General features: G+C 41.9%; 1 protein-coding gene across 1 annotated transcript in view; it reads right to left on the bottom strand.

The window, feature by feature from the left end:
• The window catches only part of LOC120534664 (zinc finger protein 850-like), an 86,303-nt gene that overhangs the window by 19,107 nt on the left and 49,516 nt on the right, over positions 1-17,680 (bottom strand). Inside the window, exon 6 of the mRNA XM_039762255.1 lies at positions 910-965. Coding sequence (XP_039618189.1) covers positions 910-965 — 56 coding nt within the window. The remainder of the gene's footprint in view (positions 1-909; positions 966-17,680) is intronic.

Below are 17,680 nucleotides of genomic sequence, written 5' to 3'. Positions count from 1 at the left end.
ACCGTAATGAGGGGGTGCGCTAACACTGTCATCTCCCTGTTTCTCCACAGTATCGAGGAGCAACCCTGCGAGATTAGCTGACCCTGCTCTTTCTGAATCGGCCGCCATATAAACCTGGGCCTCCCGGAAGGGGGCGTCATTACTGGCACGAGCTTCCCACCGGTAGGGACACTGCTATTATAGCGACCTTAGCTAAAAAGCCTCATTTGTTTCATTCTGATACCCCGCATAATGGGAACCACACGCCGAAGAGCGGTCCTGTGTCCATGGACAATAAATGGGACGTCCCGTTGATCGTCCCCAAATTTTCTTGCTTCATGGATGTGTCATTCCTGCACTTAGCCACAGCGTATATTGAATTTTCAGATAAACCCGACCTTGGTATTCTCTGTAACTCCACATTGGATTTCTCCCGTTGTCAGTATTAGATTTTAGGAAATATGACTTAATGAATATTAATAATTCTGGAATGTCTGAAAAACTGATTGTGAATAAAAAATATTCTTCAACACGACTATGGAATATTATCTGTGGACAGGTAGCTTAGCGTTGCTAAATGATTCTTTATGTGCGTTCACCCTGATACGGACCGGCGGTCCGTCCAGGCATTGTTCCTGCCTTACATCCAATAATTCATGAATATTCTATTGCAGCCGCATTCTTACATATTGCTGTCTGATATGGGTATGAGATAAGGTTGCGCGTGATTTGTTTTTTATTTTTTTAACAGTTGTATCACCGTATCATCGTTTGGCAAGTGTGTCTTTGAACTGTGCGTTACTTTTCATATGTTGATCCCTTAAATAAAAAAAAGAAGAAATCCAGATAAACATATTGCTATTTCAGTGTGAAGTTGTCGCCACCCTGTCGACCTTAAAAAGAGTTCCGCGATTCCCAGACGGCACTGACTTGATGTAATATACTGGCTATGAATCGGCGGCGGGGCGTCTAGGCGCTTTAGTGTACTGGAAACGACAACGTAATACGAATTGAGCCGCAGAAATTGGGTCAGAGGACATTATTCAAATACAACACAGCGACTCTAATTGGAGCGAAGGCAAAATGACACATCCATAAAGTGACAAGCCGAAATTCGAGTGACTTACCTTATTTTTCTAGGTGATGTGATACTTTACAAAGCCTGTTCATTCAAAGCTTCAGATTATCGACCATAAGTGAATAGCGAGAGGCGCAAGCAAGCCGATTGCAGTTTTCGTCGCTCTTCATGACGTCAGTCAGCACGACGATTATACTGAAATGCTCGTATACACAAACTCTGTTGAGGAGGTTGTCGCTTTATATTATACGTCAGTGATAACGTCTGGTTACGATATGGTTAAGATTAGAGTTGGGGGCAGGGTTAATCTGTCTCAAATCAAGTAAACCAAGTGACATAAACCTGCAATCCAATTGGCTGCCCGACAGAGCCGCTGAATCGCGGAGCTCTGAAGCCGGATCATCTCTTCTGTCTACGGATTTGGCGCAGGCTCGGCATAGCACATTATATTTTAAGTACACAAGCCGTTCGCTCGCTCTGGTTTCCGTCACCCTGCTATCCACCCCCACTCTTTTCCTTCTGTGTTCAACTTTATAAAGAAGAATGAAAGATGTAGCCTATATGAGCAATTCGTAAAATAGCGTGGATGGTATAAGAGTGTACTCCATGCTAACATTGTATTTTACTTTAAGGCGGAACGCTCACACCTGCTTTGAAAATTTTAAGTGATTCAAGCACCAATAGACGACAGTAAAGGTTTTAGCTTCTAGCGCCTTTCTGTGCTCCACAACGATTTCACTACTGCGTTTTAATGAAGCATTACACCTTCACTCCTTCTTGGCTCTCCGTGATATAGTATTGAAAAGAAAATCTGTTCTACAGCGACCACGGAGACGGCACATGATCACAGAATGTACACTTAAAAGGACTATTGTTTTGTTAAACGCAGGTCTGGTGGCAGGGTGACGCAGTTGGTAGAGCTTTCGACTCACGTATTCAGCACACTACACGCCCGACTGTAATCCGTAAGGAATTCGCACATTCTCAGTGTGTAAGTGGCCACTCCTCACATATCTCCCATGAGGACCGGATTAGTTTAATTAAAAAGCAATTCAATTTGTAAATGCTGGGATTGTATCATCTGTATGGGAAATAAATAAAATAAATAAGAACGCTTAAAATTACACTAAAAATAATAGATCGTTGGGCTAACCTAAAATTCTTTGTTCAGCTATTTCCAAGAAAATGACTCGATTAAATAAAATGTGGTAATCTGGAATAAATTGAACTCAACTGTTTTAGTTGAGTTCCAACGGAAAGTAATCAAGTAACAATTATAATATTTTGTTGGGTTGGGTTTAAGCAAACATCTTATATTTCAAACAACTTATTTTATGTTGAATTTCAGTAAAATACTCGCATTCAAATAGCTTTCTTTTGCTATAGGTTTAAATTAATCAAGTCAGTTGTTTCAAAACACGAACTGCTGTATGCTGCAAGCTCTTAAAGAAAGAACGAGCGCCACCGTGTAAAAAGCAAAACCAAAAAAAAAAAAAATACATAAAAGACACGGATTCCAGTTTCACAGCACCTTTCTCTTCAAACCCCAAACTGAACCGCCAGACTCCATATGGGAGGCACGGCGGTTCAGTGGCAGCGCTGCTGCTTCACAACAAAGAAGTGTTCACGTCTCTGGTCCTCCCACGGCAGGATTAAACACTTAAGCAAAAGAAGCACGTGCTTAGGATATTAAGGGAATTGGGGCACCACAGAAATTTTCCATTCCCGGATTTACCAGGAACCATATGGTGCAAAACTGCAAATGGTGCAGCTGAAGCAGGTTCCACAAATGAAGCTTCCACAATAACTAAATAAAGTACATATACTGTATTTACAATAGTACAAATAATAACAAAATATTAATTATAGAGGCAGGCTGGATGCCTTATCTCTTTCTAAGTATAGAAGCAGCTGTGTTGCGGAAGATTAGTTGTTAGGATCTGATCAAAGACTTTGCAATTAGAAAATTAAGAGAAAATGTTTCAGATAGTGGAAGTATACAATAATAATAATAATAATAATAATAATAATTAATACATTTTATTTATAGGCGCCTTTCAAACACTCAAGGACACCGTACACTTTACACAACACCCAACACACAATACAGTACAGTGTTTACATAGAGAAGGCAAGTTTAAAAAGATGAGTTTTAACTGAAGATTTAAACAGAGAGAATGAATTAATGTTTCTAATCTCAGGAGGCAGTGCATTCCAAAGTCGGGGGGCAGAACGACTGAAAGCTCTGTTCCCCATTGTGGAAAGACGAGCGGAAGGAACAGTCAATTTAATTGAGGAGGATGATCTAAGAGTACGTGAAGGGGTGACGATGTGGAGAAGGTTAGACAGGTATGGGGGGGCTAAATCATGAATAGCTTTAAAGGTTAGCAGAAGGATTTTAAACTCGATGCGGAACTTGACAGGGAGCCAGTGAAGTTGATGCAGAACAGGAGTGATGTGGTGAGTAGATGGAGATCTCGTGATAATACGGGCGGCTGAGTTCTGGACTAATTGAAGTTTGTGAAGAGTTTTTTGAGGGAGACCAAAAAGAAGAGAGTTACAATAGTCAAGGCGAGAGGTGACAAGGCTATGAACAAGAACTGCAGCAGAGTGAGGGGTGAGAGAAACCTAATTGTCCATCTTACTGTGTGTAAGTTTTGTTTCATGTCGAAAACTAAAAATTTTATTTTACAGTTTATTTAGATTTAGCATCAGATGAGGGCACCAAAATCACAGGGTATCTAAAGGTCTTAATCCTGCCCTGGGTCATCCCTATGTGGGGTTTGCATGTTTTCCCTGCGTCCACATGGGTTTCCTCTCACAGTCCAAGTACACACAGGTATTACAATACAGTAGGTCCCAGTGTGTGTGGTGTGTATGCTTACCCTGAGATGCAATGGCACCTTATGCTTGCTGGGATAGGCTCCAGCTTCCCTGCCACACTGCTCAGAACAAAGTGGTTTTAGAAACCCATATGTAACCCATATGATCATTTTATTTCACTTTAAGACAGAAGAACTGCTCATTCTTTCAAGGTTTGTGTTATATGTTCTGCAATTGTATTCTATCAATCTGCTATAACAGTCAATCAAATTTTGACTTTCCTATATGAACAGACGGGTAGCTACTCTCTGCCACCGTCTGTCTGTAATTTCTTGTGCCATCATCGGTTCTTTAGTATTGGATACAACTGTCAAGGCAGGAGTTGCACTGTCCCATCACATACTCGGTCTGCTCACACATCACAAGCTCTTTGTATATTTTTCTCCATCCTGTTATAGCCAGGCATGAATGAGCAGCAGCTTCCTCTCACTTAAAAAAGACATAATGATTTTGGAATAACGATCTTTTCTGCTTTAAAGTCTCATCCAAGTAAGTCCAGTATTCTAAAATATTTTTTGGACATTTTTGTCTCTCCAATAATTCTCTGAAGGCTACCCATCTGCATGCCTTTAGTGTTTTCTACATGGATATCCTACAGCTATGGTCACTCAAAGGTAAGTTGTTATATACAATGTGGACTTGAAGGTCCATTTCTCATTGACACTGCTATCGGGGTCAGCCAGCAACTTCCTGGACACCGATATCTAACCCGTGTCTATGGATAATAAAGCAGAATCATTGGAGTCTGGAAGATGCTGCAGCTACCATCTTTTTGATTATGGACTCTTACGAGTTTATGGTCAGATTCCACATTCACCTGGGAGCCATAAATGTAATGGTGAAAACATCTGCATCCAAAAAGAATTGCACAGAGCTCTTTCTGAATTTATGCAAAGTTGGGTTTTGCTTTACTAAGTGACTGGAAATTGGCTAAACATCTTGTAGAAGAACTTCATCCATGCAGTCCACCTTTCGATTCATCAGCTTGTAAATTTGATTCCATGTGAAGTTTAAAGTACACTAGAATGGGCCCTGGCTCTCAGGGGAAATGATCTTTCATCTTCTGGAATGCCATGTTGGTAAGAAAAAAATTCTCTCACTTTTATTTGTAAAAGTGATCGTCCCTTACTTTACAGTAGAACAGTATTCTGGTGTTGGAAGTTGCATTTATCAAGCATGTAAATTACTAAACAAGTGTAGCGCTTTCTTGATCCTTTACCCATAGGATAGCGCCCTAAGTTCATAAAGTCTATTTCCCTAAACTGATTTATGGAAACCCCTTTAATTTTAAATATGTGTTTTTAGAGGATAAATTAGATTCCCTTAACTAATACCTAGTCCCCAGTAATAAGCTGCCAGCTGTTTTCACAATTAGTAACTTGTAACAGAATTCACAATACAAATATGTTTCCAAAATACTGTATAACAAAATGTATTGACTAAATTTGAAAATATCTAAAAAAAAAAATAAAAATTCCCACAAATCATATAATTACAGAAATTAGAAAACTCAAGCAAATTGCAGTATATTTACCTTCAGTTACTCTAAGGTCTAAGTTTATAACGTGTTTTAATTTCACAAAGACGTTTATCGTGTGGTGATTGGTTATATGCAGAAAGAAAAACCAAGGATTGGAACTGGAAGTTTAGTACGTCAGATAGAGACAGCGCGCATGTAATAAAGAAAGCCCGCTCAGAAGAACATCCATTGAATTCTGCGTTCGTGTCTCCGACCACCAGATCACGAACCCAACATTTACACGATATTCCAGTTAAACCAGTGCGATACCCATTCATATATCCAGTTTTTTGGAGCCTCGTCACACTAAAGTTCACTACACTGAACATACACCTGGGGACCCCTTAATGCAAGGGAGCAGCTCTATAGCCACGCCACCGTGCCCCCCGCCACCCATGTTTAATACCTGCTTTAATGCATTTCATCGTGAAGAAGATATCAAGTATTTCTCTTAGTATTCTGAATGTTCTTAGAGCAGGAACATCATGAAGTCAATGTGCGGCGATCGCTGTCTGCGCCTCTCAGTGCAAGAGGAAGTCAGTTGAAGAAGCGCATTGAGATTAAAAACTGGGTCGGGGAACACTTAATATAAAGCATTTAATGTGCTACATTAATTAATGAAGGGGTTTGAGAAAATCTAATAAATTAAATATTCATTTTAAGATGAAGTTTAGTTTGCAGCATTCTACTGACAAAATAAACTATTAGAATAAAGTGGAAATGTCGACTTTAATCTCGACATAAATGGCGAGAATAAAGTGGAAATGTCGAGAATAAAGTCAACATGTCGACTTTAATCTCGACATTTAGATGTTTTTTTTCTTCACTGTGGCCCTAATACGTTTCCGTAATCTATCTATCTAACCAAAATTAAAAGTCTCTGTAACACGAAAAGCCAGCACTACCTACAAAAGTCAGTAGATGGCAGCAGAGCACAGCAGAGCTATTAAATTTTATTATTTTTTTAGCGTTATCATTTACCACGTCAAATAATTTAACCTGTTTGTATAAAAATTGTGCCAATAACGAGTAGACTCAGATATTTAGGTTGGGTTTTGTTGTAGCTTCCCAATTCACCAATTACTTTAGCCTCTAATAACTTGATGGAACCCTTTCAGTCTGGTTTCAGGGTGCGGCACAGCTGTGAAACTGCTCTGCTATGGGTAACCAATGATTTGCTTATGGCGGCAGACTCTGGACAAACCAGCATATTCATTCTGTTAGTGCTGTCAGTGCAGCATTTGACACTCAGGTCAGACATGACATTCTACTGTCCAGAATGGAGAACATGCTGGGTATCTCTGGCACTGCCCTCCAGTGGTTCAAGTCCAATCTGACTGATAGGCAAGAGTTTGTTAGTCTTGGCAACAGCAGATCCAGCTCGGCGCCAGACACACAAGGAGTTCCTCAGGGCTCTGTCCTCGGCCCTCTGCTCTTCTGTATTTATATGCTTCCCCTTGGCCATATTATTGGTAGCTGTGAACTGGGCTATCATTTTTATGCAGATGACACTCAACTCTACTTCAATGTTAAAAGTGAAACTTCATCAGAGCTTTCTCAGCTCACAACTTGCCTCAGTGAAATTAAAACCTGGATGGAGCAGAACTCTTTAAAATTAAATTGCAACAAAACGGAACTCCTGCAAATTGGGACTAAAATGCAAATTAATAAAATGAGCTCCTTCCCAGTCCATCTTGGAGGTGATCTCATCAGACCTGCCTCTACTGCAAAGAATCCTGGTGTCATTTTTGATTCCTCCCTTTCTTATTCCGCCCACATAAATCACATTAAGAAACTTTCTTACTTTCACCTCCGTAACATATCCCATGTTCGCTCTTTCCTCTCCTTTTCTAATGCTGAGAAACTTGTCCCTGCTTTCATCACATCCCACATCGATTATTATAATTCTCTGCTGGCAGGTGCCCCTTCTAATCTTATATCACAGCTCCAGCTTATTCAAAACTCAGCTGCAAGAGTCCTCACTCGAACCAGCAGCAGCGAGCACATCACACCCATCCTGCTCCGTCTTCACTGACTCCTTGTGTCTTACAAAATCGAATATAAAATCCTCCTAATAACCTACATAGCCTTAAATAACCTCGCGCCAAACTACATCAGTGACCTTCTCCATCACTATGTGCCTGTCTGCCCACTAAGGTCCTCTGATTCTGGTAATCTTGTTGTGTCCCACACTAATCTACACTCCATGGGTGACAGCAGGGCCTTCAGCTATATAGCGAGTGCCCAGACTCTGGAATGACCTACCAAAATTAATCAGATCAGCTGACTCCATGAATTCTTTTAAAAAACGACTTAAAACTCATCTGTTCAGGAAGGCTTTTAGCTTTACTTGACTTCATTCCCCTTCTCTCAGTTTACCTCTCTGCCAAGATGCTCATGAAACCTGTGTTGTGTGTGCAAGACCATCAATTCTGTTGTCTGTTGGGCTTTCTCTGAATTTACTGTCTTAATCTTCTTTATTTATCTGGTTTAGTACAATGCTATATACTGTATACCCTGCCGCTCTTTCTTAAATTCTGTGAAGTGCCTTGAGCATGGAAAAGGCACTATATAAATAAAATGTATTATTATTATTGGGGGCTTGATGAACCACAAAAAAATAACTGCACATTTTTTAGAGTCACAACCTTACAGCTACATATTTACATCATATGCTAAGTCACATATCATAAATTGTTGGTAATATAAAGTTATATTATAACCAAAACCTCTGGAATCCTGAAAAAGTACACAGGTTTTAATAATGAAATTGCAATAACAGCATTTTTTGGCTGCTCTTTGTACATGTGGCAAAATAAACAGGTCCTTATTTTTCTAAACATGTTAGAAAATGTACAGTAAGTTTGGAGTGATGTGCTCTAGAATTGGGTTAAGTGTTCAAAAGCCAGCAGGTCAGGTTGATTGGAAATGCTAAATTGGCCCTAGTGTATGTGTGCGTGTTCACCCTGAGATGGTGGGCATTCAGTCTGGGCATTGTTCCTGCCTTGTGCTTGATGAGCTTCCCTGTGTCCATTCTCTGGATAAGGGGTTTTAGAGAATGGATGGACTGATTGAAAGTTAAAGCATTTTTATTTTTTATGTACTTCAACAAAAATACATTTATTTTATGAAATATTTTGCAATTAAATGTGTATGAGCCATCACTGAGGTTTGCTCAGGAGTGCCACACTGCTGTTTGTACAGATGGTGAGTTCAAGCATAAGAAATAGGCACATGGATACATGCGCACAACTTTGTGGTCGTTTAAATATCTGCTTGAGAATCTATTTTGCAAACAGGAGCAGCTAGCTGTAAATGTAGAAAATAGTGTCATGGCCAAAAGTTTTGAGAATGACACAAATATTAACTTTCACAAAGTTTGCTGCCTCAGTTTTTATGATGGCAATTTGCGCCTACTCCAGAATGTTCTGAAGAGTGATCAGATGAATTGCAGTTTATTTGCAAAGTCCTTCTTTGCCATGAAAATTAACTTAATCCCAAAAAAAAACACATTTCCATTGCACGTCAGCCCTGCCACAAAAGGACCTGCTGACGTCACATGGGGGAGGCTGTCGATGAGGACAAGGCTGGCGATCACCCTGTCATGCTGATTGAGTTACAATAGAGAGGTTCAATTGTTGTGAGGAAGGCTTCAAGGCACCCAAGACAGTCCAGCAAGTGCTAGGACCCTCTCCTAAAGTCGATTCATGGCTCGGGATCAGGACACCACTTGTACAGAGCTTATTCAGGAATGGCAGCAGGCAGGTGGGAGTGAGGCAAAGACTTTTGGAGGATGGCCTGGTGGGAGTCAAGAAGAGCAGCAAAGAAGCCAAGAAAAACATCAGGGACAGACTGCTATTCTGCAAAAGGTCCAGGGATTGGACTGCTGAAGACTGCTGGGGGAAAATCATTTTCTCTGCTGAATCCCCATTCTGATTGTTTGGGGCATCTGGAAAAAAGAAAAGGTGAGCGGCGCTACCATCAGTCCTGGGTCAAGCCTACAGTAAAGCATCCTGAGACCATTCATGGGTGGGGTTGCTTCTCAGCCAATGCAGTTGGCCCTCTCACAATTTGGCCTAAGAACACAGCCATGAATAAAGAATGGGACGAAAACAACCTCTGAGAGCAACTTCTCCCAACCATCCAAGAACAGTTTGGTGACCAATAATACCTTTTCCAGCATGATGAATCACTGGGCCATAAGGCAAAAGTGAGAACTAAGTGCCACGGGGAACAAAACATCGACATTTTTGGATCCACAGCCAGAAAACCCCCCACTGAGAACTTGTGGTCAATCCTCAAGAGGCGGGTGAACCAACAAAATCCCACCAATTCTGACAAACTCCAAGCATTGATTATGCAAGAATGGGCTGCCATCAGTCAGGAGTTGATTGACGGCATGTAACCTTCTTGAAAATGTAGGACTAACACTGCAAATTTTGACTCTGCATACATTTAATGTAATCTATACTAATAAAAGGCAAAGCCCTCACTCACTCACTGACTCATCACTAATTCTCCAACTTGCCGTGTAGGTAGAAGGCTGAAATTTGGCAGGCTTATTCCTTACAGCTTACTTACAAAAGTTGGGCAGGTTTCATTTCGAAATTCTACGCATAACGGTCATAACTGGAACCTACTTACATACATATATACGACCATAGCCTGCAGCTCGGTCGCCGTGGGAGGCGGAGTTGCGTCCCTCATCGTCACGCCTCCCACGTAGTGCCTGCCCATATAAGGCCGTCCGTCAGCAGCAATCCAATAGACACGCTGCCACTAAATATTCGCTGGTGAAGAACTGTGCTTATGCAAATGAAGATGAGATGGTCAGGGATAGACTAGTGTTTGGCACAAACTCAGCGAAAGTGCGAGAGAAACTTTTAAGTGCCGGGTCTGAGCTAACATTAAATAAAGCCGTGGACATCGCAAGATCGCAAGAAATAGCACAAGCACAGCTGAGAACCTTCGATGCATGTACTCCGAGCAGCTCACGTGAACTGACTGTGAACGCAGTACACAGAGAACAAGCAAAAACTCCAAAGAGCGCTGAACAAAAAATGCATTACACAATTGAGACGGCAGCAATAGAATATGAAGTGTCTGATACATACACGCATATTCATAAGTTCACCTACTGCGGAAACAAAGCACACGGTGGAAAAAGTCAATGTCCCGCTAAAGGAAGACAGTGTAAAAAATGTGGTAAATTGAACCACTTCACTAAAGTTTGCAGGACTGGGAAAGGTAAACCCGTGCATGCAGTGTGTGATGACTCAGATAAAGAGGAAGGCGAGCTGTTTATTGATGCAGTAAAAAAGAAACAACCCTCTGAATCTGAACAAGCCTTTGTAGACATATCAATAGGAAAGCAAGGTGTAAAGCTGAAGTTTAAATTTAGTTCATAGACACGCTGCCGGTAAATATTCGCTGGCAAATCCACAACTTAATACCGGGAGTGCCTGTTAAACATCTTAGAATCACGAGTACCGATTTGGGTAGTGAACACTTCGATGAATGAAACCTGTTATCTTTACAACGGTTGACAAACATGGAATGTAACTTGAACACAACACATCCTCCAAATACGAACCCGATTGAAAGAAATAATGATAATCAAATCCTTGATGACAGCAACACTCATAACAGTCACAAAACAATTACATTGACAATCATGTTACGTTATTTTTAAAATGTTTCCTTTTCTTTTTCATAACTTCTTTAACACACTACTTCTCCGCTGCGAAGCCCGGGTGTACATATATACCCCGATCTACATACTCTCAAATAGACAAACCACACGCCGTGGCGCAATGGAAGAGGCTTTGACTCTAGCGCCGACGTCCGAGGTTCGATTCCCGAGAGTGGCGAAGCGCGAGTATTTTGCTAGTTGTCAATAAAAGCCTTTGAAACTTATGAAATGCTTGTAACTATACTTCAGTATACCATAAAAACATCTGACAAAAAGATCTAAAAACATTTAAGGAGCAATACTTGTGTCATTCTCAAACCTTCTGGCCAAGACTGTACTTCTTATGAAATGTATAAGGAGAAGTAGCCTCTTTCATGTTAAATTTGAAACAGTAAATTAACCTGTAACTTGTGTAGTACAGAATGCTTCTTGGTTTGTTTTAAGAACAGACGACGTGCATGCGAGAGCCGCTTAGGTAGAATGGATTTAATTACCTTATTCATTGATTATCAACATATTTAAATTAGATGCAACCTTAAAAAAAGCAAACATTTGAGGAAAAACAACCCTTTTATTGGGGATTTTAAAAATATAGTGCATCCATTGAGGGGCCAATGCCCACCTTTCCCTTTAAACTCTGCCTGTGATGCCAATCATTGTTAAATATCCTCCAAAGTAGTGCAAAAACCTGCTATTCTTGTGCAAGCAGTATACAGAAACACATACTAGTAAGAACATTTTTCTCTCACTTTTATTTGTAAAAGTGACCGTCCCTTTCTTTACAGTAGAACAGTATTCTGGTGTTGGAAGTTGCACTTATCAAGCATGTAAATTATTAAACTATCCATCCATCCATTTTCTAACCCGCTGAATCCAAATAGGGTCACGGGGGTCTGCCGGAGCCAATCCCAGCCAACACAGGGCACAAGGCAGGAACCAATCCTGGGCAGGGTGCCAACCCACCGCAGGACACACACAAACACACCCACACACCAATCACACACTAGGGCCAATTTAGAATCGCCAATCCACCTAACCTGCATGTCTTTGGATTGTGGGAGGAAACCGAGCCCGGAGGAAACCCACGCAGACACGGGGAGAACATGCAAACTCCACGCAGGGAGGACCCGGGAAGCGAACCCAGGTCTTCTAACTGCGAGGCTTAAACTAGCATAAGAGATTTAATTTTTCAGAATAAAAGGAACCAGCTTGATGATGGGGGAGAATCTTGAGTACAGGAACTGGGACCTGTTCTGCTGGGACAGCTTACATCTGAACCTGTGGGGCGCCAATGTGTCGAGGAGGCATATGAGTAGGCTAGTCGAGGATTGTTTAAACTAGGGAATGGGGGAGATTAAAAGGCTGTTAGAGAGGAATATAGCAGATAAGGTTAAAAAAAACACCCTAAGAGACTCTTTTAGTATTTTAGTAGTAAAAGAGCAGTCAAGAAGGAGGTGAAGTGCATCTGGAGTACTAAAGGGTACTTTAAAAATACAGACAGCAGCAGATGCTCTAAATAAGCATTGTCCTGAGGTCTCAAGTGCGGAAGTACATAATGTTGTAGTGGTAAATGGGACTACTAAGGAGGTACTGAGTAAATTGAACATTGTAGAGAGAAGCGCTGCTCAGATGAAATAGGCTGAAATCAAACAAATCACCAGGACCAGATAATATTTACCCTGGAGTTCTTAAGGAGGTTAGTGAATAGATATAAACCACTGACACATATTTTTAGGAAGTCACTGCACGCGGGGGAAATTCTGAAGGACTGGAAAAAGGTAAATATTATGCCATTATATAAAAAAGGTGACCATTTGCATTGCAGAAATATTATTGGAAGGAATTATTAAGAATAAGATTGAGCAGCACATCGCTAGTGCAGGCGGTTTACTGAACAGTCAGAATGGGCTCAGAAGAGGGAGGTCGTGTTTTTTACGAACATGGTGGAATTCTATGAAGAAGTAACAAAAGGTGTGTTCATAGTGGAACATATGATATTATTTATCTGGACTTTAATAAAGCACTTGATAAGGTGCCACAAAAGACGCTGGGTATCAAACTAAAGGAAGTGGGAGTTCAGGGTGATGTTTTTAGTTGGGTGCAGAATTGGCACAGACACAGGATGCAGAGGGTGATGGTGCGAGGAACCTCATCAGAATTGGCCGATGTTAAGAGTGGTGTCCATATGGGCAGTGTTAGAGCAACTTCTACTTTTAATATACAGTATATAAATGATTTGGATAGGAATATTAAGTAATAAGCCTGTTAAGTATGCAGATGATACCAAGATAGGTGGATCAGCAGATAACTGGGAATCTGTTCAATTATTACAGAGGGACTTGGACAGCATACAGGCTTGGGCAGATGAAATGTAATGTCAGTAAATGTAAATAAGAAGTAAAAATGTTAGGCTTGAATACACAATGGGAGGTGTGCAAATCGAGAGTACACCTTATGAGAAGGAGTTAGGAGTCGTAGTGGACTCTAAGCTATCGACTGCCAGACATGTCGAGAAGCCATTAAGAAGGCTAACAGAATGTCAGGTTATATAGCGCCTTGATAAGTGGAGTACAAGTCACAGGAGGTTCTGCTCAAGCCACACTGGTGAGGCCTCATCTGGAGTCCTGTGTGCAGTTTTGCTCTCCAGGCTATAAAAAGGACATAGCAGCACTGGAAAATGTTCAGAGAAGAGCGACTAGGCTGATTCCAGGGCTACAGGGAATGAATTATGCAGAAAGATTAAAAGAGCTGAGCCTTTACAGTTTAAACAGAAGAAGAATAAGAGGTGACATGACTGAAGTTTATAAAAGTAGGAAGAGAATTAGTTACTTTAAAACTAGTTCATCAGGAATAAGGGGACAGAGTTGAAAACTTGTTAAGAGAAAATCTTGCACAAACATTAGGAAGTTTTTCTTTACACAGATAACCATAGACAATTGGAATAAGCTACCAAGTAGTGTGGTAGAGAAGTAGGATTTTAGGGGTTTTCAAAACCCGACTTAATGTTTTTGTAGAAAAATTAAGTGGACAGGACTGATGAGTATTATTCAACTTAATGGCCTGTTCTCATTTAGATTGTTTGAGTGTTCTAATATGCAGATTATTCAGGCATGCACTTGTTTTTGGTGTAATACTGAGCAGCACATTAATTCAATGTGCATATACTGTATAACATCTTACAGAGCTTCTTCCATTTTATATCCACTTCTAGATTAATCTAAGTGACATTTTGTTTTCTTTGTTCACATTTTTTAACTAAAAAACTAATTAACCTGGTATGAAGTGAATTGGTGCTGCAGAGATTCAGAGAGACCACCGATTCATTGTAAATTCACTGATGCACACCCAACCCTGCAGGGGATGAAGATCATCACTGGCTGCAGCTCGAAGTGGGGTGCCACCATCAAGAGAGATGAGGAGAGAGCAAACCTAATGAACAACTTATTTAACAGGGTTGACCACCCTAACCCACTCTCACCTTGGAGTACTGCACCCTCCATCCATCCTTCTGCTGATACCAGCATAGGAGAGACATCCCCAGCCACAATTACAGCAGCTCAGGTAAGCAGAGAGCCGAGGAGACTTCGTGCCAGAAAAGCAGTGGTTCCAGATGGAGCATCGCCATGACTGCTGAAGGCCTGTGCGTTGGAGCTGGGGAGTCCTCTCCAGTGCATCTTCAACCTGAGCTTGGAACAGGGGAGAATCCCAAGGCTTTGGAAAACATCTTGTATCACCCCAGTCCCAAAGGTATCACGTCCTAGTGAGTTGAATGACTTCAGGTCTGTCGCACTGACATCACGTGTGATGAAGACCACGGAGCGGCTGCTGCTTCACCACATGAGGCCACAGGTCCGCCACGCCCTCAACCCTCTGTAATTTGCATACTAGGAGAAAGTGGGAGCGAAGGCGGCCATCATCTACACCAATCCCTCTCCCACTTGGACAGAGGCAGTGGTGCAGTAAGAATTATGTTTTTGGACTTCTCTAGCACCTTCAACACCATCCAACCTCTGCTCCATAGGGACAAGCTGACAGAGATGGGAGCAGATTCATGCCTGGTGACATGGATCGTGAACTATCTTACAGACAGACCACAGTACGTACGTCTCGGGAACTGCAAGTCTGACATTGTGGTCAGTGGCACAGGAGTGCCGCAGGGGACTGTACTTTCTCCGGTCCTGTTCAGCCTATATACATCAGACTTCCAATACAACTCGGTGTCCTGCCACGTGCACGTACTGCTATCGTGGGCTGCATCAGGAGGAGTATAGGAACCTAATCAAGGACTTTGTAAAATGGTGCGACTCAAACCACCTACAACTGAACACCAGCAAAACCAAGGAGCTGGTGGTGGATTTTAAGAGGCCCAGGCCCCTCAAGGACCCCGTGATTATCAGAGGTGACTGTGTGCAGAGAGTGCAGGCCTATAAACACCTGGGAGTGCAGCTGGATGATAAATTGGACTGGACTGCCAACACTGATGCTCTGTACAAGAGAGGACAGAGCCGACTATACTTCCTTAGAAGGCTGGCATCCTTCAACATCTGCAATAAGATGCTGCAGATGTTCTATCAGGCAGATGTGGCGAGTGCCCTCTTCTACACGGTGGTGTGCTGGGGAGGCAGCATAAAGAAGAGGGTTGCCTCACGCCTGGACAAACTGGTGAGGAAGGCAGGCTCTACTGTAGGCACGGAGCTGGACAGTTATGACATATGTGGCGGAGCGACGGGCGCTGTGCAGGCTCCTGTCAATCATGGAGAATACACTGCATCCACTGAACAGGAACATCTCCAGACAGAGGAGCAGCTTCAGCGACAGACTGCTGTCACTGTCCTGCTCCACTGACAGACTGAGGAGATCGTTCCTTCTCCACACCGACTCTTCAATTCCACCCGGGGGGTAAACGTTAACACTACACAAGATTATAGACTGTTATACCTGCCTCGCACTCTCCACCTTGCATTTTTTAACTTACACTGCTTTTTTATTGCTCTTTAGTTAATATTGTTTGTATCAGTATGCTGGTGCTGGAGCATGCAAATTTCCCCTTGGGGATTAATAAAGTCTCTCTCTCTCATTCGCTGCTGGCTTTTCAGTATTTTGGATTGCTGGATCTGCTTTGCCTCAGTAGCAGCTACATGATTAGTAAAAGGGAAAAATACAAACCGGATTCCAAAAAAGTTGGGACACTATACAAATCGTGAATAAATTTCTGAATGCAATGATGTGGAGATGCCAACTTCTAATATTTTATTCAGAATAGAACATAAATCACGGAACAAAAGTTTAAACTGAGAAAATGTATCATTTTAAGGGAAAAATATGTTGATTCAGAATTTCATGATGTCAACAAATCTTAAAAAGTTGGGACAAGGCCATTTTCACCACTGTGTGGCATCTCCCCTTCTTCTTACAACACTCAACAGACGTCTGGGGACCGAGGAGACCAGTTTCTCAAGTTTAGAAATAGGAATGCTCTCCCATTCTTGTCTAATACAGGCCTCTAACTGTTCAATCGTCTTGGGCCTTCTTTGTCGCACCTTCCTCTTTATGATGCGCCAAATGTTCTCTATAGGTGAAAGATCTGGACTGCAGACTGGCCATTTCAGTACCCGGATCCTTCTCCTACGCAGCCATGATGTTGTGATTGATGCAGAATGTGGTCTGGCATTATCTTGTTGAAAAATGCAGGGTCTTCCCTGAAAGAGATGACGCCTGGATGGGAGCATATATTGTTCTAGAACCTGAATATATTTTTCTGCATTGATGGTGCCTTTCCAGACATGCAAGCTGCCCATGCCACACGCACTCATGCAACCCCATACCATCAGAGATGCAGGCTGAACTGAGCGCTGATAACAACTTGGGTTGTCCTTGTCCTCTTTGGTCCGGATGACATGGCGTCCCAGATTTCCAAAAGAACTTGAATCGTGACTCGCCTGACCACAGAACAGTCTTCCATTTTGCCACACTCCATTTTAAATGATCCCTGGCCCAGTGACAACGCCTGAGCTTGTGGATCTTGCTTAGAAATGGCTTCTTCTTTGCACTGTAGAGTTTCAGCTGGCAACGCGGATGGCACGGTGGATTGTGTTCACTGACAATGGTTTCTGGAAGTATTCCTGAGCCCATTCTGTGATTTCCTTTACAGTAGCATTCCTGTTTGTGGTGCAGTGTCGTTTAAGGGCCCGGAGATCACGGGCATCCAGTATGGTTTTACGGCCTTGACCCTTACGCACAGAGATTGTTCCAGATTCTCTGAATCTTCGGATGATGTTATGCACAGTTGATGATGATAGATGCAAAGTCTTTGCTGGGTAACACCTTTCTGATATTGCTCCACTATCTTTCTGCGCAACATTGTGGGAATTGGTGATCCTCTACCCATCTTGGCTTCTGAGAGACACTGCCACTCTGAGAAGCTCTTTTTATACCCAATCATGTTGCCAATTGACCTAATTAGTGTTTATTGGTCTTCCAGCTCTTCGTTATGCTCAAATTTACTTTTTCCAGCCTCTTATTGCTACTT

Source organism: Polypterus senegalus, chromosome 8 (assembly GCF_016835505.1).
Source record: "Polypterus senegalus isolate Bchr_013 chromosome 8, ASM1683550v1, whole genome shotgun sequence".
Taxonomy (NCBI): Eukaryota; Metazoa; Chordata; class Cladistia; order Polypteriformes; family Polypteridae; genus Polypterus; species Polypterus senegalus.
The sequence above is the reverse complement of the archived record's forward strand: the minus strand, read 5'-3'. Positions and strand labels throughout refer to the sequence as shown.